Here is a 24,058-nt window from a genome sequence, read left to right as displayed (position 1 = left end):
AGCTGAGCTATACAAGATGCCTAACTCTTTGTTACTTTTATCAGTTTTCTAACTACCCAGTATTGTTACCAGCTTTACATGTGCATATTCTGTGAATAAGCATTCTTTGTTCTTGCCAGAAAAACTCCAGTTACAGGCTTCCCGATCTCCTTTCAAGCCTATGCCATAACCTTGCTTTGTTTTGGCATCCAGCCCATGAGCTGTATCAATTTTTTACAGAAATAAATACAGAAATAAATACTGTACTACTTGTCTATGGCACCGGTTTCTTCCACGTGCATTCACGGTATTGGTTTTACCTCAGACCGGTCAAAGGTTTGCGGGCGCCTCATTGGAGGCACCACCCACAGGTGAAGGGGCGTGTCTTTACACCTGTTTCCCCGCCCCCGGTGGCCATAGGCAGTGTCTGGCATTCAGTTCTTTTTTGGGACAAACCATTGATGTAGAGAGGGGGAATTGCGTCAATGCAGGGGTCACGGGCAGCCACGGTTCATTTTTCTTCTTACTGCCGCGCCTGCTTCCTCCGCACCCCACGTTCCGTGGCCGTTCTTCTTCCGCAGCGGGGCCGTTTCTCGCCTGATCGGCTTGCTGGAGCGTTGGTCCAGTCCAAAGGGCAATAGAAGGGACAAGATGGAGATGGCGGCGCGGCTGTTTATGGGGTCCCTCTGAAGGCAACTTCCCTTCCGGACGGCGGGTGATGTCGGATTCGGAGTCGGAAGAAGAATGCGGCAACAGGCAGCTCAAGTTCGTGCTGTTGGGCGATGGCGCGTCCGGAAAGGTCAGTACAGAGGGCGAAAAGGCTGAGGGGCCTCAGGGACGTATCGAAGGCTTCCCAAACAAGGCGGGCCTCCGCGCCCGGAGGGGGGCAAGTCAGGGGCAGGCTCTGCCAGGTTTCTCCCCGGGGCTCCCCGGCCTTTCCCGACTGCTCCGAGGCCCCGCGGTGATTGCAGAGAGGATACCCGCCTTCTGGTGGACGGTTGTATTTTGGCGCAGAGATTAGGCTGCATGGAAAGGGAAAAGGCTCATCTCATAAAACATCTTGGATGGACGATTAAATTAATCTGTTTGGAAGGGAAGTTCATGATGAAGTATTCCCTCTCTCCTAATGAAATTAGAGAGCCGTTTCCTTCTTAAATGCTATAGTCTAATTTCAACATATGCTCAATGAGAACTGGTCCTGTGATGTAAATGCTGTTCTAATTTATTTTGGAATAGAGTAGCTTTTTCACTGCATTGAACTAACTGTTGTTATTCTGGATTAGAAATCTATGAATAGGAGGTGTTATTTATTTGAAACGAATAAAACATTAATGGCATAACAACAATACAGCATTGTTGGCTTTATTTTTCTGGCTCTGTTTCAAGTATTTGCTGAACAGGATTTCCCTGATTTGTAAATGTGCCTTGTTTTGTCCAGCCACAGAAGGTGCTTCCAAGTAGAATGGTAGAGGTCCGTTGCCATAGTCACCAATGAAGGAGCCTTTGCTCTGCCTGACCTTAGTGGGGTCATACATTGGTTGTGAGAGAAGGCTGTTTTGACCAGCATTCATATTTGGCTTTTCTATCACCACAACAGAGAACCCTTATTATTTTAGGTAACATAAAAGCACTTTAAACAAAGCATGGTATGGCATATTTGCATTCTTTATCACAATTACTTCAACAGTTGCCATAATTTTAATAATAAAAATCTTTGTATATCAATATGGAATATACACAAATAGATGTTATTTTCCCCTCAGTGGAATAACAAAGGTTTCCTTTCCTCCTCTTGTTGAAAATCTGGAGCGAATTTGGGTCTCAAAATCTGGGCCTCAGAAATGGGGAGGCAGGGGTTTAAAAACTATTTGGGGAAACAAAAAGGACAGATACTGGGGGAAAGTGACCATAGTAGAGAATGGCTATCATCAGGAGAATTCATGCTCACTTGCAGAATACTCCTCTTGTTAACACTCATCGAGTACAAGCTATCTCACTGTGTCCAAGATGCTGGATGTCTAAGTAGTACAGAATTTGTTCACACTAAGATTGTGGCAGTATAATATTGCCTTAAGAGGGAGTGCACTGGTGATAACTTAAGATTGTTCTCTCACAATCTTGCAATAAAATGAGGCTGCGTGGGAGAAGACTGTGGAAGAAGACTGAGCTTGTCACAATATAATGTCAGTAACACATGTTAAGAACTTAAGAGCAGCATTAAGATGAAATCTTAAACTCTGTGTCAGAATCCAATTATATTTCATCTCTAGTTATCAATTATAAAAAATTTCTGCCTTCTATGGATTCTGTCATACGATGAAGGGAAGGGGGTGAACAAAGGGGCTTTATGGCCCTCACTTCCTTCGGTATACTTCAAAGGAACTGGTTGTGTGTATTACCAAAAGAGCTAACCATAAGAATGGAGCTGTTACCTTTCATGTAGTTTTCTTTGAAGTCTCCATCCAGCCAGCAGAAAGGAAAAGGGGGTGGAATTGTAATGCCTGAAACTGTCGCTGGAAGAGGGGGGGGTGATTGGGTGGGACTACTGGGGAACCCCTTAAAACCTTGAATGGGAGAGATTGGACCCCAAGTCCTGTCTAGAACGCCTGCAACCATTTTCTCTTAATAAAGGATGCCTGTTGGAAGAATTATTCCAAGAGTTCTGTCTTCTTAAGATGCAAAGTGGGGTGGGTCCTTACACTCTGCCTTGGAAAGAGCAAGGCAACAGGAAAAGTGTTTCATAGTTTGGGGGCCAGCATAGAGAAGGCTATACACTAGTCTCGATGTTCTTAATGGGTTTTTGAGAAAAACTGGTAAAGGCAGAAAACATTGAAGCCTTAAACAGTGTAGAAATATGTATCAGTAGCTTGAATTGGGTCCTGAATGAAATACTCTGCAGTTTTTAAAAAAAATTGGTAATCTTTGAAATAAACCTGGTTACAGCAGTTAAAATTCTGGCAGGTGTATTCTGTAGTACCTCTGGTTTGCTGAGTTAACCAGTTACTTGGATTTGTATAACAGGTACAAACACTGATTTTTGCAGCCCCTAGGCCATGGAGTTCCATATGGGTTACCACAAAAGTATTAGCACTTCATGACCATTTCTCCTGCAATTTAATTAATTAATTAAAAGTTTATGCTGCCCATGTTACTGTTACAGCAACTCTGTGTGGCTTACAGTGTAATAAAAGGTAAAGTTAATACAAAATGATTAAATAGGAAGCGAAAAACCAGAAATATGGAGAACATAGGGATTGAGATCTTTATTCTGTCAGGCATCCTCTACATAGCAGATACAATAAAAGTGGAAAAATAGTGACCAATAGCCCTAATAGCATTATTATAATATAAACTCAATATCAAAAACATTATGATTAGGTGTACTGATGTTCAGATTTTAACCTCTAAAACAGGGGTCCTCAACCTGTGGGCCAGGGCCCACTACCTGCCATGGCCTATTTGCAACTGGGCTGCGTGAGTGACAGGCCGGCACACACATGTGTGCACGCAGCTCCACTTGCACAAACAGGTGGAGATATATATCAGCATATCTCTACCCTGGGGTGGAGATATATATCAGCATACTCATGATATTTTCTCCCAAATTGATGGTTGACTCCCTTAAGTCTTTGTGAAAGTGTTAAACAGTAGGGGTGGAGAGAGAGAGAGAAGAACCCTGCAGTACCTACAGTACTGGAATGGCCTACAGATACTCCTCCCCCTGCCCCTCCCTTCCCAACCATCCATTTAGGAAGGAGTAGATCTACTGAAAAGTAAGTCTTATGTATGGTTTCTATTCCATGGCTAGATCTGAATCTGAATAAAAAGGACCCATAATTTGCTGCCTCTGGGATGTTTTGCAATTGATGCCAGACCACAACCTTTATAACCATTTCTAAAAGAGAATTATACTTGATGAATGTGGCCAGATCTAGAGAAAGTTTCTTTCAAGGCAGATGGCATCATCCCCTCTCCAAACTTGACTGACCTCTTGGGGCTGGATGTTCCGTAGGTCGGAGTCAACGGCAGAGAAATGTCTCTTCCTGGACCCCTCCCAGTAAAAGCTGACAGGGTCTGTAACATGCCCTTTCTGCCTGCCCTGAAAGGCCTTACTTACTTTTTATTGATAGACTATTATGTTACTATTAGTAATTTTTATTATTTTTAAAAAATAAAATTCCATTTTTAAAATATATTTTGAGAATAAGGTTAAATCTTGCTGGTGGACCTATTGTTTTTTATTTTGAAACCATCAATTTATGGGCTTTTTTTTTACAAATCATACCTGCAAGTGTCCTAGTACTCATATTGTGTATCTATTCTGCTGTGGATTGGGTTTATGTGCCTCAAAGCAGATACTGACAAGGATAGCAATAGCAATAGCATTTAGACTTATATTCCAGTGCCCTTACATTTGACTCATTACAGTTTGCTTATTGGAAGAATCACTTTATAGAATTGATGCACTTTCTTCTGTCTTTATTTTAGTTTGATGCACCTGGAGAAGAATACTCATGCGCGAATGCTAATTGTCAACGCTGCTAACATTGGATGTTCTTGCTTTGACAACATATGGAGATGCAGCCTTTACTCTTAGAATTAGATGATACTGGGGGAGGGGGAGGAATGTGATGGGAGTTAGTTAGACATACAATATTGTAATAAGAGCTGATAATGCTTGGCGGGATAACGAACTGGGTGGAAAACCAGCATTTCAAACTAATTGGAGAATGTGGTTTATGACTGTTAGTTGTAGGAGGGAATTGTGCTTTGATTTATGTGCTGAAGGGAGGGGAAGTCAGATTTTGACTTCGACTATGTACGTGCTGAAGCTATGCTGCTCGAGTAAAGATTCTTTAAGATAAACAATGCCTCAAAGTTCTTTGAAGAGTTTCGGAACCATGACAGCTGTTTGTTGATTTTAGTTCAGTGTTCAACACAATCATTCCTCAGGATTTGGTAAATAAACTAGGGCTATTAGGTTTTAATACTTCTTTACATAACTGGATACTTGACTTTCTTATTGATAGGCTTCAGTTTGTGTGAGTTGGAAGTAAAGTTTCCAATTCCATCTTTTTGAGTTCCCCATAGGGCTGTGTTTTCTGTCCATTATGAACCATGACTGCTGTGCTAAGTTTGCTATGAATCATATTGTGAAGTATGTGGGTGACACAGCAGTGATGGGCCTTATCTGGAATGATAACAAAGATTCTTATAGGGAGAAGGTGAAGGCTTTGGTGGACTGATGCAATAAAAATAACCTCATTTCGAGTGTTAATAAAACAAAGGAGATCATTATTGATTTTAGAAAGAGCCGGCATATATTCCACTTTATAACAAGGATGCAGCTGTGGAGGTGGTCAGTAGTATTAAATACCTGGGGATGCAGATAATTAACAATCTGACTTGGTCTCTTATATTATCTTTAGTGAAGTGTGCAAACCAGCGTTTGCATTTCTTGTGTTGGATGAAGAGAGCACATTGGTCAGGTCCCCATAAATCCTTATTGGGACACTGCCATTCTGGTGGAGGGAGGAATCTCAGGATTTTTCTGTGATTCATCCATTTTACTTTGTTCTTCTTTTGCTTTGATGTATCCTCCTGGGAAATGGGAGGGGGAGGGAGGAGCCTGGGGCCATCTGCTTTGTCTTATCTCTGGAGAACCAAGGTCATGGCGCCTGAAAACAACTTCTTATTGCCTTTTCAACTCGGAGTTCTCAACATCTTCACACTTCTGGATTGGCTCCCTATGGACTGGGCAGTTGGGAAGGGTTTGTACAATGGGGTTTAATGTAACATTTTCACGCACTAACTTTAGATCCTGTCTGCTTTTTCTGCAATCACTATCTCTCAATAAAAGATCCTTTTGAAATGATGTCTGCTTCAAAAGTTTGACTTTCTTGAGGGAATAGCTGAGGCAAGACCTTACTTTAGGCAGGATCTGCAAAGTGTTCAACCTTGAGTGGCACCTACCCTACCCTGGGTACCATACACATGATGTCTAACCAGGGCAGCGAGCATGAAGAAGCTGAGTGTTCGGGGAACACCTCCACCAGAACTTACCCTAACACAAACTCCACTCGATGGACAGAGAAAGCTGCCACCCTGGAAGATTCCTCGAAGCTGAGATGATCAGTTGGCATAGGGAAGAAGGAGGACTAGGAAGGAAGAACCAAAGGTGTCACCCTCACCTGAGGCAGCTGACAACATGGCTGGATGATGGAAGGGCTATACAATAATGGCAAACCGGAGGAAGAATCAGACCATGCTGACCGCCCCATGAAGTGAGCAATACACTTCATGATGGAAGCTTTCCAGAGCCTGAAGACGTGAGAGGCCATAGCTCACATGGAAAGAGATGATGAGAGGCACAAGGAAGCCAACCCCAGAGATAGCTGCCGGCACTGCTGAATCCACTGAGAGGGTGACAACCACACCGGTCAGCCTTCCCCGAAGGGACCCTTGCATTGCAAATGCCCAGAGAGTCAGTGGAGGGGGACCCTGTCAGCAGGAATGGAAGGCACCCCCTCTTGGCATCAAGTTTGATGGAGACATCCTGGTGAGCTGTTTTAAGGACGGGCTGAACGATGATCTATACCATGCCTGCATCAACAGAAGGGTCCCTGCTTGCCTCCATGACTGGTGCATCCTGGCCGAAGAAGCAGAGATCAACCAGGCACAGAGCCAGTACCAATCCAGCAGAGCATGGAAATGGTCTTCACTCGAGAAGACGAGGGAGGCCCCAAGCCCCACTCAACTGCCTGCTTCAAATGCGGAAAAGAGGGTCACTGGGCAGCGGAGTGCCAGATAAAGACCCCAGCAAAGAAAAGATACCAGCTGCCAGGAGAAAAACCAACAAAGCCCACGCAGCACACCAAGGACACGGTCCTAAAGAGTGCTGAGGTCGTAGAGTTCCATCCCTCTTCCAAACCAGGAGTGGGAACTCCGACCCCATCAGAAGAAGACCCGGGATCCTCCAACAGTGACTACAGTGATGACTTCCTGGTAAGTGGGCCGATCATGCCAGTAACCATGCCCATAAAATTGTTAATTACAGGCACGGAAAGGAAAGTGGCCCTAAAAGCATTTCTAGATTCGGAGTGTATCAGATGCTTGATAAGCCCAACCTTGGTGGAAAACCGGGGGTCCGCCTGAGGAGATTAAAGAACCCGATAGCTTTCTGTCAACTAGACAGGTCAGTTGCAGGGGGAGTCCCAGCCACCTTCGCCACCTTCACCCCTGGGCCTAGCCATGGGAAGTCACTCTGAGACTCCAACCTTTATAGCGGCTTGGCCCAGAAAATGGAACCCAGAAAATGGGTGGATTGAAGGATGGGACTCCTGAAGTTCCCAAAGAGGGAGCAAGTTTAATACAACGGCAGCCGCAAGGCAAAGAAGGAACCCTGTAGAGAAGTGGCGGCTGCCTCAAAAAGCAAATTGCTGCAGAGTATACCCCGAGAATACCATGATTTAGTCAATGTGTTTAGCGAGAGAGATTCAGACAAACTCCCTCCCCATTGACCCAAAGATTGTGCTATCAAGATTGTCCCTGGAGCCAAGTTGCCAAAACCAAAACTGTATTCCATGACTCCAAGAGAGTTAGCTGAACTGCGCATGTTTAGAGACAAAAACTTGGCCTAAGGCTTCATTCAACCGGCCTGACCCAGGGTGGCCACCCCAGTTCTGCTCTGGGAGAAGAAAGATGGGTCCCTTCGATTCTGCATTGATTACAGAGGGTCTTAACTCAGTGTGCATGGAAAATGTATACCCCCTTCCACTCATGAAAGATATGCTGGCCCACCTTTCAAAAGGCAGAAAAATCTCTAAACTGGACTTAAGGGAAGTGTATCACCAAGGAGAGAGGAGAAAGGTGAATGGCAAACTGCTTTTAACTCTTCTCTGGGGTGCTTCCAGTTCAAAGTGCCCCCTGTTGGATTATAAGGAGCTCCTGTGGTGTTCATGCAGCTGATAAATGACGTGCTCCATGAGGACCTGTTCAAAGGGGTTTTGGTGTATCTTGACGATATATTAATTTAAACTGAAACAAAAATGGAATACGTGAAATTGATCAGTGTGGTTCTGAATAAACTCTGCTCTGCCAAACTGTACGCTAAGCTTTCAAAGTGCTAATTCCACAAAGAAAAAATTGACTACTTGGTCTACGAGGGGGTGGAGATGGACCTGGAGAAAGTATTAGAGTGAGCACCTCCTCATACCAGAAAACAGCTGCAGAGTTTCCTGGGTTTTGCAAATATTAACAGGCAATTCATCCCATCCCTTGCACAAATTGTCTTCCCCATCACTAATTTGCTGAGAACAAAAAGGGTGGACAAACCGAAACTCAGCCAGCCACTAAATGGTCTTTGGAATGCCAAGCCACATGCAAAGTTAAAAAGACTTTTTTCCATTGAACCAATGCTAAAGCATCCAGACCCTGAAAAGCCTTTTTTTACTGAGGCTGATGCCAGTAATGTAGCTGTTGGAGCCATACAGCTCCAGGAAAATGAGGAGGGCCAATTACAGCCCTGTGATTACACATTGAAAAAACTGACAGAAACTGAGCAATGCTGGGCAATGTGGGAAAAAGAGGCCTATGCAGTTAGGAGGGCCCTCCTCACCTGGCAACATTTCATGGAAGGGAGTAAAATCCCTTTTCAGGTCTGAACTGACCACAAAATCTTAGAAGCTCTGAAAACTCCAAGGAAATTGTCTCTCAAGCAGGCATGGTGGGCACAACACTTTCAGCGTTTTAATTTCACCCTATTTATTGGGGGAAAAGCCCTGTTGCTGCTACCACAATGTAATAGTAAAAACCCAGAAGTGATCAAACCTTTGCTCCCAGCACGGTAATTAGTGGTCCGAGTAACCACGAGAGCGCAAGCCAAATGGGGGATTGCCTCTAGACAACACTGCTACCCTGGTCTTCAAAAAGCCCTAGAGAAAGATGAGTGGTTCCTTAACCACAAGAACATTTGCTCAGTACAGGAAGGGCTGGCCTGGGTAGAAGGGAAATTGTGTGTCCCAGCCAGTCAGAGACTAAAAACTATGCAAACCTGCCATGATTTGAAATTGGCAGGATACTTTGGGTTTGTAAAAGCCGTATATCTCTTAAAGACAATTTTGGTGGCCTTCCCTTAAAAAGGACATTGAAAGATATGTGTGTAATTGTCCGACCTGCGCAGCAGCCAAACGGAGGCAAGGAAAAATGCTTGGCCTCCTGCAACCAGTGGCAGAGCCTTCAGCACTTTGGAGACAGATTTCTATGGATTTTGTAGTAGAACTGCCAGAAAGCATGGGGAATATGGTCATTTGGTAGCGACTGATTTGTTTTCAGAACAGGTCCACTTCATTCCATGCCAGAAGATCCCCATCGCCAAAGCTCTGGCAAAACTATTCCTCCATCATGTATATTGCTTGCATGGGGCCCCATGTTGCATAATTTTTGATAGAGGGGTCCAATTCACTTCAAAGTTTTGGAGGGCATTTTTGGACCTTTTGGGGACAGACCAGGGCCTGAGTTCTAATCACCATCCGCAAACGAATGGTGGGACAGAACGAACGAACTCAGTTCTAGAACAATACCTAAGGTGCTTTATTAACTACCAACAAGATAACTGGACTGACCTCTTGTCACTTGCTGAAGTGGCTTATAACAGCATTGTACACACAAGCACTGGTTTTATGCCTTTTCAAGTTGCCACAGGGCAAGATTTCAACCCAATGCCTGAATTGCCAACTAAATTTTGAGAATCTGAGATACCAGTTAAATTTTATCATTAAATGTTTCAATTAGTCCTTGACTACAGGTAGTCCTTGACCTATGACTGTAATGGAACCTGTCCATTATGGTTGCAAGTTGTGATGGTTGTTAAGCAAAATGGCCTTGCTTAACTATATCTCATCCCTACTCTTTTTGATGCAGTTATTAAATGGAACACAGGATGTCTTGGATGGGGGAGACTTGAGGAGGCCTGTCAGCCACCTGGGTCCAAAAGGGAGGTAGATAAATAATAAAAAACTTTGGAAAGCCAAAAGCACCCAGCAAAGGGAAAGAGCCCAACTAGATTAGGCCCATACCATGCTAGAGAGGCTTCCAAACAAATGATGTACTTGGCTGTGAGAAGCCCTGATGCTTTGAAACATCAGGGAGACAGCTTAGTGATTCATCCACTGGTGGCATTTTTGCCATGCTTTGGGTTAGACCTCTGCACTGATCAGTTAGCAATCAGGAGACTGCAGGCCTCTGCTGAGTCTTGCTAGGCTTTGAGGAAGTAAAGCCCATGCATGCGAAGACAGCAGCTCCAGGATGCATGTCTCAAAACTTTTCGCATGCTTTACCCCCTCTCTCTGCCACAAACCCACATTTTTTTCAATAAAGAAAATAGTCTGTCTACACAATCAAAAGCTTAAAAGATATCTAATGAGCATATTGATAAGGAAGATAATGCTGGTTTTATAAAAAATGAATAATACTTAGCAATTTTCTGATAGGACTAGATATTTCTTTTTGGAGTAAAACCTGATTGATAAGGATGAATATTTTTTCTTACAACTAATACGATTGGCTTAAATTATAAATGATGTAATTTAAATATATAATTATATAAATTATAAAATAGTTTAATAAATAATTGATAATCAAGATTAAAAGAAATGGGTCTGTAAGAAAAAACTTCTAACTGGTCTTTTTATTTCATTTGGGAATGATGAGTTTCTAAAATACCAAGCTCTTTTCTTTTCTATTTATTTATATATACAGTGAGGGAAAAAATTATTTGATCCCCTACTTTTTTTGTACATTTGCCCACTGACAAAGAAATGATCAGTCTATAATTTTAACGGTAGGTTTATTTTAACATTGAGAGACAGAATAACAACAAAAAATCCAGGAAAACACATTTCAAAAAAGATAAATTGATTTGCATTTTAATGAGTGAAATAAGTATTTGATCCCCTATCACTCAGCAAGATTTCTGGCTCCTAGGTGTTTTTTATACAGGTAACGAGCTGAGATTAGGAGCACTCTCTTAAAGGGAGTGCTCCTAATCTCAGCTTGTTATCTCTATAAAAGACCTGTCCACAGAAGCAATCAATCAGATTCCAAATTCCACCATGGCCAAGACAAAAGAGCTGTCCAAGGATGTCAAGGACAAGATTGTAGACCTACACAAGGCTGGAATGGGCTACAAGACCATCGCCAAGCAGCTTGGTTAGAAGGTGACAACAGTTAGTGCGATTATTCACAAATGGATTAAACACAAAATAACTGTCAATCTCCCTCGTTCTGGGTCTCCATGCAAGATCTCATCTCGTGGAGTTTCAATGATCATGAGAATGGTGAGGAATCAGCCCAGAACTACATGGGAGGATCTTGTCAATGATCTCAAGGCAACTGGGACCATAGTCACCAAGAAAACAATTGGTTACACACTATGTAGTGAAGGACTGAAATGCTGCAGCACCCGCAAGGTCCCCCTGCTCAAGAAAGCACATGTACAGGCCTGTTGTCAACATTGCTAACATTGGATGTTTTTGCTTTGACAACATATGGAGATGCAACCTTTTTCTTTCTTATGCTTTACTCCTAGAATTAGATGATACTAGGGGAGGAGGAGGAATATGATTGGAGTTAGTGAGAAATAACTATATTGTAATAGTGTGTGAACTTAGGGCTTTTGAAATAAGAGATGATAAGAAATGGCGGGTTGGAGTAAAGGAGGGAAAGCCTGCATTTCAAACTAATTGGAGAATGTGATTTATGACTGTTAATTAGAGGAGGGAATTTGTTTGATACTATGTGCTAAGGAGAGGTGAATCCAGATTTTGGCTTTGCTTATGTATATGCTGATGCTATTCTTTAAGGTAAACAATGCCTCAAAGTTCTTTGAAGAGTTTCATCTGTCGGAACCATGACATTAAGCCAAAATCTCCAACTTTCCTAACTATCTAGGGGTCCCGAGCCACAGTCGCTGTCCCTAGAATTGAGGGATAAGCTGACAAAGATTCAGGAAAGATTTCATCATGGACAAAGAGAAAATACCTGAAGCCAGTACCCCGGCAGCAGCTGCCATCCGGGGGGGGGGGAGCGACAGCCAACGCGCCGGTGGAGAAAGAGCTTTTTCAAGCTTCCCAGCTGGGAGAGCTACCAGGTCGTCTGCCACTGAGGACTCGGGTGAGTGGAAATACTTGTCTGCAGCTAGTAGTCAGTCAGTGGAGAAGCTGGTGAAAAAACTTGGGGGGCTAGAAATGAGAAGCGGAGGGCAACCTTCTCATTTTCCACATGCCAGTGATCAGGATGATCGATGGGGGAGCCTTCAACTCCTGCCAAGAGGAACACCCAGCCCCTCCTTCGCAGCTCAGGCAGCCTTCCTGTCCCTGAAGCCCCCTACCAGGGCCTACAGCCTCACAGAGAGACAGCTCCAGTCCCCGCCCCTTCAGAAGCCTCAACCGCCACCGACGATGTGAGGTCCTGGGAAGTTGCCAGGACAATCATTCCTCAGACCGGTGTGCATATCGATCCCCCAATCTGGGCCCCCTGAAGCAATGGGGAATATGGCAGCCCCTGCAGGTGGGAGATCAGCAATCTCTGAACCTGCAGCAGCTAATAGAGGCCTTGCAACAATGGGGGAGGGGGTAATGCAGAGGCCAGAAGACCAGCAACCGATGTGAGAATGGCTGCAGCAAGGGGGATGGTTGCTGCCCCCTAATGTACAGCAACCACTGAGGGGCCTGCAGACGATGGAGATCCAGCAACAACCCCCTCTGAGGCCGCAGGAGGTCCTACAGCAGTTAAGGATGACACAGCTCCCAGCAGACCAACAGCAGGGGGAATGGCAAAGCCCCCAAATGTGCCACCCCCTGGGAATGCAGCAGCAGCCAGGGTGGGGGCCCCAGCAACAACTGGGGAATGCAACAGCCACGGTGGGGCCCCCAGCAGCTATTAAATCAGCAGCCATTGATTGCTCCACCTTTTAGAACAATCTTCGATGGGGACCCAGAGAAGCTGATTTTTTTTCTCAACCAAGTGTGCTTAGAGGGAGAGGCGTCCGAGCAAGCCCCCAAATTGGAGGACACCCGCCACTTCCTCCTAGGACTGAGAATAAGGTTTGAGGACCCATCCATTGCCCTCAAAGCACAAGAACAAATCCACAAGATAAAACAGGGCGGCAAGCCTGCTCTGGAGTACGTATGAGAGTTTCGCAAGATAGCCAGTTGCATAGAGAGGTGGCCTGAGCAGTCCCTAGTCCACCCCTTCAAAGAAGGGTTGGACGTTCACCTCTCTCAGGCATGCATCTATCGAGCAGTACCTGATCAACTGCAAGATTGGTACCAGCCAGCAGTAAGACTAGACGTTCAGCTCACCTGCTACAAGAAACCTCCCCCACCTGAAGCCGAGCAGAGGCCAGAGCAACCCAAAGGGCAAACACCACCCTGAAAACCTCAAACTGCTGCGACTGCTGAAAGACCAAGCCACCTGCAGGCCCACGGATCAAGTGTTTGCAATGCGGACAGCAGGGACATCAAGCAGAGAATTGCCCAGTCCCCTCCCCCAACAGCAGAGTAGACCAGGACCATCAGCAAGAAAGAAATCTGCTCAGCAGCCAACGAGAGAGAAATCCAACCAGATCACACAGGAATCTGTTACCCAAATCACATCTCCCATACAGGAGGATGCTCTACCCTCTTTTGACAATGACAACAAAGGAGAGAACGACCCGATGGTGAGCCGACACGTCCCACTTTTCTCACTACCTGCCAAACTCATAATCCCTAAGTCAGGGGCACAGGCGGATTTAAAAGGGCTAGTTGATTCTGGATGCTCCCGATGTGTCATTAGTTTGCCATTTGCCATGAAAATGAGCATATGAGCAAAACTGCTCTCCAAACCCGTGAAGTTTGAGCAAGCCAATGGCTCCCTGATGGGAGGGACTTTAGTGACGCAATTAACTGAGCTCCTACATCTAGAAATAGGTGAGCATTGGGAGTTTATTCACTTCCTGGTGGCTCCAAAAATGACTGAGGCTGTGATCCTAGTATTAGCCTGGTTGGACAAATGGAAGCCGTTTATCTGGTGGGAGAAAGGAATGACAATTGTGAGACTACCTATAGGACCTAAACCCCCCATTGATTCAACTGTCGTTACAGAAAACTTTAGGCCATCTAATGAGCGAGCGCATATGGCTGCCTCACCGCCACCAGGCGAGCCACTCATCCCCAGTGAGTACCGGGATCTAGCAGAGGTATTTACTGAGAAAGAATGCAATGCCCTGTCTCCTCACCAACCCAATGATTGCTCTATCAAACTCTTGCTGGGAGCCAAACTCCCATGACCAAGAATGTATACTATGTCCCCCCTCGAAATCGAGGAGATGGAGCAATATGTGGATAAAAATCTAGTGAGGGGATTCATTGAACGGGCTAAATCTGCTATGGGAGCCCCTGTGTTGTTTAAAGAAAAAGATGGGTCTCTTCGTCTCTGCATTGATTATAAAGATCTGAATGCAGTGAGTGTGGAAAATAAATACCCCCTCTCCCTCCTGAAGGACTTACTAACCCACCTGGCTAAGGGGAGTGTCTTCACTAAATTAGAACTGAGAGAGGCATATTACCAGGTGAGAATAAAGGAAGGAGACGAGTGGAAAACTGCCTTCAACTGCCCCATGGGGAGTTATCAGTTCAAAGTCATGCCATTTGGACTACAGGGGGTCCCAGTCATATTCATGCAGTTGATTAATGAGGTCCTACATGATCATTTATACCAGTGGTTCTCAACCTTTTTAATGCTGCGACCCCCCCAACCGGTCGTCAGTCGAGGACTACCCAACCGGTCGTAAGTCGAGGACTTTCCCTGCCCAGGAGCACTACGCATGCGTGGTGCTTCCCCCTGCGCCGGCCGAGGCGTAGCTGGCAAGGGGCAGCGACAGCGCAGGGCGACCACCGGCTGGGCCACCAGCTGGCCCAGCCCAAGGGAGGTAAGGCACCCGCCGGGCCCCACGCTCACCAGCAACCCTCCCTGCGCCTGCCGGCCTCCCACCCCTGGCCCTCTTTTACTTACATTTTTAGTAGTTGCTCAGCAGGGAGGGGTGGAAGCTTCCAGACAGCTTGCCTTCGCTGCAGACAACTTGTAGCACTGTTTGCAGAATGGGACTTTTGGCGGGCTCAGCAGGGCAGAGACAGCCTGGACAATTCCTATTGGCTTTCGAAAGCCAATAGAATAAAAGGGAGTAGCACAGCTAAGGAAAAGGGGAAAAAATGGTGGACTGCATTGTTTGGCGACCCCTGTGAAATGGTCGTTCGACCCCAAATGGGGTCGCGACCCACAGGTTGAGAACCGCTGATTTATACAAAGGGGTTCTGGTGTATGTTGATGAAATCCTGATATATAGCACGAATATGACTGATCATATAAAGCTGGTGAGAGAAGTGTTAAACTATTGAATGCCAAGCATTATGTTAAACTGTCAAAATGTGAATTTCACCAAACCCAATAAGATTATCTTGACTATAGAATTTCCAACGAGGGCATTGAAATGGACCCAGCCAAAGTGAAAGCTGTAATTGAATGGCAGCCCCCAAAGACTTGCAAACAGCTCCAGAGCTTTCTAGGTTTTGCCAACTTCTACTGTCAATTCATCCCCTCCTTTGCTGAGATTGCCCTACCCCTTACAGTACTACTCAAAACAGATAAAGGAGGAGGGAAACCGTGACCGGGCCAACCACTAGCATGGACTATAGGCTGTCAAACCGCTTTTGAGAATCTTAAAAGACCATTTGTTGTTGAGCCAGTTCTAAAGCCCTCCTGCCCAGGGGAGCCCTTTGTAATTCAAGCCAATGCCAGTGATGTGGCCGTCGGAGCTGTATTACTGCAAAAGAACCAAAGTGGAACCTTGCAACCCTGCGCCTACTCCTCGAAAAAAATTACTGAGAGTGAAAAGAGGTGGGTGATCTGGGAAAAGGAGACTTTTGCAATCAGATGGGCTCTATTAAACTGGAGACACTATCTAGAAGGGAGCAAGGTGCTTTTTGAAGTATGGATAGATCACAAAAATCTAGAAGCACTGAAAACTCCCCGCAAATTGTCCCCGAAACAGGTGTGCTGGGCATAATACTTTAATCATTTTAACTTTACTCTAAAGTACATTTCGGGAGGGAAAAACTTCCTAGCTGATGGTCTATCCAGACTGCCCCAGTACAGAAACCAGTGCAAAGAGATTAATGAGGCAATTATCTCCAATCCACAAACTGCTGCTCAACTCACGCCTCACAGGGCCCCTAATCCTGATGATCCTGGGGCAAAGAAAATAAAACAAGAGCTTCTCACCGATCAATGGTTCAAGGACAATCCAACCTTCCTAACATGCAGGGATGGTTTGGCTTACAAGGGAGGGAAATTGTACTTGCCAGAAGCCCTCCATCTTAATGCTCTCAAACACAGCCATGACGTAAAACAAGTTGGACACTTGGATATTTAAAAACTCTAAATCTCATCCGTCGGCAGTTCTGGTGGCCGGGGTTAAAATGGGATGTGGAAAATTATGTCAGGAGTTGTATGTGCCACCATGAAAAGAATTGCTCAAAGTTCTTTGAAGAGCTTCATCTGTCGGAACCACGACACCTGTCTAAAGTTTGCCAGTGAAAATCTGAATGATTCAGAGGAGAACTGGCTGAAAGTGTTGTGGTCAGATGAGATCAAAATCGAACTCTTTGGCATCAACTCAACTCGCCGTGTATGGAGGAGGAGGAATGCTGCCTATGACCCCAAGAACACCAACCCCACCATCAAACATGGAGATGGAAACATGCTTTGGGTGTGTTTTTCTGCTAAGGGGACAGGACAACTTCACCGCATCAAAGGGATGATGGATGGGGCCATGTACTGTTAAATCTTGGTGAGAACCTCCTTCTCTCAGCCAGGGCATTGAAAATAGATCGTAGTCCTTGTATATAGCCTTTATAATCCTGTGAGTTCAACATATGTGCCATGGAAATGGGAGTTTTGTAATCCACTCTGTCAATACCAAATCTGGAGGAGAGATTACAAAATCTGCTACAGCTCTTGTGGCCAAAATCCAAAAACTGTAGATCATCCGACATTTATAATCCAAAGTGGCTGGCAGGCTTTAAACCAGTCATAAATCCCACCAGGTCAAAAGTAGCAAAAAACCATATTATCCTCTGTCTTTGGATGCTTCTTAAAGTTTTAAATCAATTGATATTTATAATCCAAGGTGATTGGTAGGCTTTAGTGCAGTCAATAACAAGAAACAACATAAAGCCCTGTTTTTCTCTATCTCCATCTGTTTGTTGCAGTTCTGAAAGTTTCCAAGGGCACCAGACAAGCTAGCTATTTGTGTCCGGGCTCTGTGCCAAGCATCACCAAGACCCAACAAGCTTTAGTGTTTTATCTCCTTTCCACTATTAGATGTCACTTTCTCAGATAATTGGTAGATTCTATCTTCAAACACTCAAATCAAAAGTTTTTCAAGCACAATTTAGGAATTCTCAAAATTGTTCAAGTTTGCCAAAACAATATCTTTATGTTAATTCTGATTCAACATTCTATATCAGTGGTGGTGAAACTTTTAGAGACCGAGAGCCCAAACTGCAACCCAAAATCCACTTATGTATCACCGGATTCCGGGTGGGCATGGCCCTCTGGGTGGGCGTGGCTACAGTGGTCATGGCAGACTCAGTGGGCGTGGCCAGGGTGGGCGTGGCCAGTTTGATGTTGGTGAGGGGGCCGGGCAGGGTTGGGGGAGATTCAGGGGGTCTCTGGTGGGCTGGGCTGGAGAGCGCGGGACGGCAGCTGCCCCGGATGAGGGGTAGGCGGTGTGGACGCTCCCGATGTCCGCAGGGGAGGAAGCAACATGGAGGCTCCACACCCAGTCCAGTCCAGCCCTGGCAGGGAACGGAAAATGAGGCAGCAGCCCCACATGCATCGGACCCAACCCTTGCAGAGCGCCTTTCTCCCGCCATCCTGACCCGGTTCCTTACCTCAACCCAGCTTGTTCCACGGCCTCATGACAGCTACCTTGGGCAGGAGACATCCGCGAAGTGCAAAGGCACTGCCCGTGGCCAGAGCGGGGCAGCGGTATGGCAGCAGCAGAACCGGGTGGTGCTACAGTGGCAGCAGTGATGGCTGGGTCGCTTTGACTAAAGCAATAGTGATGGCGGCAGCAGCATGAATGAGGCGAGTGGCGCCCGCAATCTGCCTGGCCTCCCCTCCGCCTGCTTTGCACAGCGCCTCCTGAGCCCCCTGTACTTGCCGTTAACCCTCTTGCCACCATGCAGGGTAAGGTTGCTGCCCCGCCCCTGCCCAGATGCCCTTGCCTCACCCAAGCGTTTTTTTACTAACCTGCTTTTCAGCTGCATTCCGGTTGTCTGTCCGTTTCTCAACCTTCGCCACGTGTTTGTGGGACAAAAAACAGTTCCGTGAGACTTTCTAACTTGCGAGATCTGAGAAGTGAATGGAGAAATAGAATGCAGCTGAAAGGCAGATTAGTAAAAAAAATGCTTGGGGGAGGCGAGAGCATCTGGGCGGGGACGGGGGCGGGGTGGCAAACTTATTCTGCGTGGCTTCAGCAGATTCTGGCAGGGGGAGGGAAGCAACAGGCCCCCCACCCCTCGCATGGAGCGCCCTGCTTCCGCCGCTCCCCCCACCCCACATGGCACCTTTTTTCTAGCTCCAACATCACTTCCTCCGCCGCTGTGTGGGACTGAATATAAAGTTCAATCAAGCAATTCCAATTTTGTGAGATCTTTTTTTCCCCGCGAGAAGTTAAAATTGATTGATTGAACTTTTTTTTGCATACAGCAGCGGAGGCCTAGGACTGGGGTGACAGCGCGCGTGCTCACAGAGAGGATTTTGCGTGCCACCTGTGGCACGTATGCCATAGATTCACCACCACAGTTCTATATTCTCTATTCCAGTCCCCCTGAAAGTTTTTGCTTCCATTTTCATTTTTCTGGTGGGGTGGGGCGGGGCCGAAATCTCTTCTTCCCTTCATGTCTGCCCATGATTGACAAGGATTCCCTCCTTTATTGCTGCCTCTCCAGGGTGATTTTCGGCCCCTTAGGATCCCTGGCAGGATGAAATCAGCAGTTGAAAGCGTAGCTCCACTTTCCTTCGCCTGTTCCACCACAACATCAACTGAAACCCGAAGAGATAATCAAGAAAATACTGGACTGTGCTGAAATGGACAGACTTACATTGAGAATTAAAGAAAAAGAAGATACAGAATATTTTCAAACATGGAACTTATTTTATCAATGGCTGGAAAAACGGGAGAGTAGGGCTTAACTTGTACTAAGCAAAATAAGTGCAAAAGTTGGCTTGAAACTCAACATTAAAAAAACCAAGATCATGGCATCCGACCCTCTCAATTCCTGGCAAATAGATGGGGAAGAAATGGAGGTAGTGACAGATTTTATCTTCCTGTGCTCCAAGATCACCACAGATGGGGACTGCATCCAAGAAATTAAAAGATGCTTTCCCCTGGGGAGGAAAGCTATGGCAAATCTAGACAACATACGAAAAAACAAAGACATCATCCTGCCAACAAAAGTACATATAGTCAAGGCCATGGTTTTCCCAGTTGCAATGTATGGCTGTGAAAGTTGGACCATAAGAAAGGCTGAGCACCAAAGAATTGAGGCCTTTAAACTATGGTGCTGGAGAAGAGTCCTGCGAGTCCCCTGGACTGCAAGGCGATCAAATGGGTCAGTCCTAGAGGAGATCAATCCTGACTGCTCTTTAGAAGGCCAGATCCTGAAGTTGAAACTCAAGTACTTTGGCCATCTAATAAGAAGGAAGGACTCACTGGAGAAGAGCCTAATACTGGGAAAGATTGAGGGCAATAGAAGAATGGGATGACAGAGAACGAGGTGGCTGGATGGAGTCACTGAAGCAGTAGGCGTGAGTTTAAATGGACTCCAGAAGATGGTAAAGGACAGGAAGGTCTGGAGGAACATTGTCCATGGAGTCGCGATGGATTGGACACGACTTTGCAACTAACAACAACAAGAATCCCATAGAAAATTTGTGGAGAGAGCTGAAGATTCGAGCTGTCAAACGTCAGCCTCGAAACCTTAATGACTTGGAGAGGATTTATAACTTTTTTGAAATGCATTTTTCTGGATTTATTTTGTTGTTATTCTGTCTCTCAGTGTTAAAATAAACCTACCTTTAAAATTATAGACTGATCATTTCTTTGCCAGTGGGCAAACGTACAAAATCAGCAGGGGAGCAAAAAATATTTTTCCTCACTGTATGTTATAGTCTATTATACTATCTTCCATATTCTGATTGCAAACCTAGGAATTCTTTCAGTACTGATACTTTCAATGAATAAGAGTCTTTACCCTTGTTTACACCATCAGCTCCAGATCTGCTTGTGAAAGTTTAGTGACTGTCCAGTATGTTCTGACCTGGGTTCTCACCATTTGGCATCCAAAGTTGTTGTTTCAGCTGTGTCCATGAGGTGTTCTTGATCATACAGTGCTGCTTTTCAAGTTTGCTCTGTTGATTTGGTTCGCTTTCTTCATATCTGCTGTGTTCCACCTGCCCTCCTCCCCATTTGCTCATATTAGCAAGAGAGACCTTAGCTTATCCCATCATCATTGAGCCCTTCCACCTAGTATTGAATAGAAGTCCACCGAGAAAGCAATTTTTTATTCGTAAAACTCAAAAGTAAAACTTTACTGAAGAAGAAAGTCTGAATTCCTTTTCTAAGGAAAAGGTGAGGAGAAAGCAGTCACCAATGATATATTTCTTAGCTTGGGTGCAATTCAGGATATGTTAATACCTGTAAAGCTCACATCCATTTTGATTATTAGGTACCTATATGTGCAAATTCAAAAAAAATGTATTTGGAATTACAGCAGGAAATAATGGCCTGCCAACTGATAATGTAATTTGGTTTTATAATAATATATCAGATAATTTTTTTCTGTGAGGTATACATGAGTTTTTCTGCATACATACATACATACATACACAAGTTATATGTGTACATATATTCCGAGTACAAATTCAAAATAGATTTATTTGGAAATATTTTACTGTGGGTAGGTGAAACTCTGAAGACAAAAAGCCTGAAGAAAACTACAGTGAAAAGACAGTGATTGAAGGTCAGTTAGTTAAATGAAGGGCAGGAATAGAAAGCTTTATGTGATAATGCATTCTTCATTTTAGGAACTTTGATCTAGAGCTAGTTCAGTCTAGTAGTGAAGGCACTAGTCTAGAAACCATTATGCTGGGAGTTCTAGTCCCACTGTAGGCATGGAAGAGACATGAGTGACTTGGACTCAATTCTTCTCTCTCAGTCCAACTTACCTCACAGGGTTGTTATTGTGGGGAAAGATATAAAATGTATTAGGTATGTTCGCTGCTTTGAATTTATAATAATAAATGTGGGATTTTTAGATTAAAAAAACACTAAAATAAATACCTTTTGACTTGAAGGTGAGATATAGTTCAAGTTTAATCCAACTCCATGTTGTTTTCAGGGAGTTCCTTTTTTAAACAGAAAGAATGGTGGGAAGGATTGTTGAGATACTGTTGCTGAAAGTGATCTAACCTCTTTTCAGTAACAGCATTCATTGCTTTCTTTTATGTTTCACTAGCAGTGTTTAAAAGAATGAAGAACAGATATGCATTCCTCTGTCTTCCTTATTCCACTTACTCAGTATATTTCAATTGAGTAGCCAGAGCTTCAGGAGATGGCAATTTCTTTGTATAATATTCCAAATTGCAACATTTTTTATTTATTGTTAGTATTTAGTTAATTGATTAGTTACAGTAATATTTGAGTGATCCTAAAAGTTGTGATGATGAGTAAAGTTTTTGCAGTATGACAAAATTGCTTAATATTACCGTAAATAAAAGAAATAAAGTATTAGAAATAATAGAGTTTAAATTTAGATTTTTTGTTCATTGCTTCTGAATTAAGTATAATTTTCTTTTTAGACCTCCTTAGCTACTCGTTTTGTTCACGATACTTTTGGAAAGCAATACAAGCAAACCATAGGACTTGACTTCTTTTTGAAAAGAATAACACTCCCAGGTAAGATGAACTTAGAATACATTATATAAAAACAGGAATAAGAAGGAGAGCATAAGAAAATGTAATATAATATTTCAGGAATGTGAACAAAACTTTGATGGAATAAGGACTCCTACCTTGGGCTGGGAGTTGGACTCGAAGACCTCCAAGGTCTCTTCCAGCTCTGTGATTCTATGATTCTATTAACAAGGTTCATTGCTAAATAAGTCTGTATTGTTGCACTATTTTATAGTTTGCAAATACTATTTGAAATTATTAAATCTTTGATTTGGAACATGAATATGTAAATTCAGGAAAAATGGAACTTAAATGATCCTTTTGATCACATTAGGTTCTGAGGGATCCTTGGTGCTCTCTGAGCTTTCTTGTTTTCTTGCAGATATTTCACTACCCTAATTAAGTAACATTATCAGTTCTAGTAAATTTGCTGTCAGTTTATGTTCTGGTGTCTTGCCTGTCTGTGTGGGTGGGGGTGGTCTTAGGGATTCTTTGGTTGGACTGTTTACTAATGGCTTTTTGGCAGTTTCTTGATTGGGGTATTGCTTACTTGGTTGTTGGTCTGAAGTTGATCTTGGAGCTAATTTATGCTGATCTGAGTGCTGATCTTGGAGTTAATCTATGCTTATCTGAGTGCTGATTATTGATGGAAAGGTGCTGGAGTCTTTTTTTCTCTTTTGGGCTAGTTGATTGTCTCTTTTGCATAGTCTATAGATGTTGTTAATATCTATGTATCTATTGATGGCTGATTTGTCAGAGTACCAGGCTTCTAGAAATTCCCTGGATTTGGCCTGGTCTAGGATTGTCATATTTTCCCAGTTGAAACTATGATTAAATCTTATATGTTATGAAATTAAAGAATTTTTGTCATGCCTTTTGATTGCCAGTTGGTGTTCATTCTGCCAGTTTTCTGCCTGTTTGTCCTACATAGTGGTTGTTGCACTTGTTGCAGTTGTTACATTGTATGTTGTAGATGACTCCTGTTTTTTCTTCTGGGGTTGTTGGGTTTTTTGGTTTTCCTTACTAACACTGATGATGTTACCTAGTTAGGGTAATGAAATGTCTGCAAGAAAACAAGCAAGCTCAGAGAGCACCAAGGACCCCTCATTTCAACCCTGAGCTACAAATATTCTCCTTCATTGGCATTAGGTTCTGATATATGAATGATGTCTTATGCTAGGCTGGGGCTTTTCAACCAGTGGTACGGGTACCACCTGTGGTACATTGATGTCTGGCAGGTGGTACGCAACCATCCTAGAAAAGTGGTAGCGGGGGAGGGGAATGAGCTGAACTGGTGGCAGCACCGCACAAGGCTGGATGGCTGGAGCTGCAGGGCTGTCAGGGCTCAGCAGAAGCACCAGGATCAGCGCCAGGCTCCAGCTAGAGCTCGGTGCTGATCCTGGTGCTTCTGCTGAGCCTTGAAGAAGCACCAATCAGCTGGAAAGCAGCACTGATCTTGGCACTTCTGCTGAGCCCAGAAGAAGTGCCGATCAGCTGGAATGTTGCAGCATCTCCAGGGTCTTGTGATTTACATTCAGTTGCTTGGCAACTGATTCATATTTATGATGGTCTCAGTGTCCCAGGGTCATGTGAAGTGATCAAAACCTGCTGCAACCACCCAGCAGACGGCGGGGGGGGGGAATAAAAACCAACACCCCCCCGCTGCCAATCCTCAACAGAAATGCTCACAACAATGAAAACCTCGGACAGGAGAAAGAGTACCGCCAGGTGGGCAGGCAGGTGTTTTGCTCGGCTGTGGCTTATAACTCCGAACAAACACTAAGCGAACTGTTGTAAGTCGAGGACTACCTGTACTTCATCACTTTTTTCCTTTTTTGGGGGGGGGGGTAATCAAGTTTTTGACACCTTGCTAGGCGACTGGTGGTACTCGGATATTGCCATATCCTAAAAGTGGTACAGTGGGTGAAAAGGTTGAAAAGCTCTGTGCTAGGCTATATGAAATTGCTGGTATTTAATAGACCACTAAAGTTCAGGTTCCAAGGCAGTCATGAAAATACA

The 24,058-nt window shown here is 44.4% G+C and overlaps 1 protein-coding gene across 4 annotated transcripts in view; it reads left to right on the top strand.

Moving 5' to 3' along the window:
* Nucleotides 1-384: 384 nt before the first annotated feature.
* The window catches only part of RAB28 (RAB28, member RAS oncogene family), a 197,471-nt gene continuing 173,797 nt past the window's right edge, over nt 385-24,058 (top strand). For 2 of the 4 annotated variants that reach the window (XM_039365349.1, XM_039365350.1), the window contains exons 1-2: nt 386-778; nt 21,946-22,042. In XM_039365349.1, coding sequence (XP_039221283.1) covers nt 698-778; nt 21,946-22,042 — 178 coding nt within the window. In that variant the 5' untranslated portion in view covers nt 386-697. Of the gene's footprint in view, nt 779-21,945; nt 22,043-24,058 lie in introns of all 4 variants that reach the window. The other 2 variants (XM_039365348.1, XM_039365351.1) reach the window with 2 other exon arrangements.

This window comes from Crotalus tigris, unplaced genomic scaffold (assembly GCF_016545835.1).
Source record: "Crotalus tigris isolate CLP2741 ecotype Arizona unplaced genomic scaffold, ASM1654583v1 scf7180000020047.836343, whole genome shotgun sequence".
In the NCBI taxonomy this organism is placed as follows: Eukaryota; Metazoa; Chordata; class Lepidosauria; order Squamata; family Viperidae; genus Crotalus; species Crotalus tigris.
The sequence above is the reverse complement of the archived record's forward strand: the minus strand, read 5'-3'. Positions and strand labels throughout refer to the sequence as shown.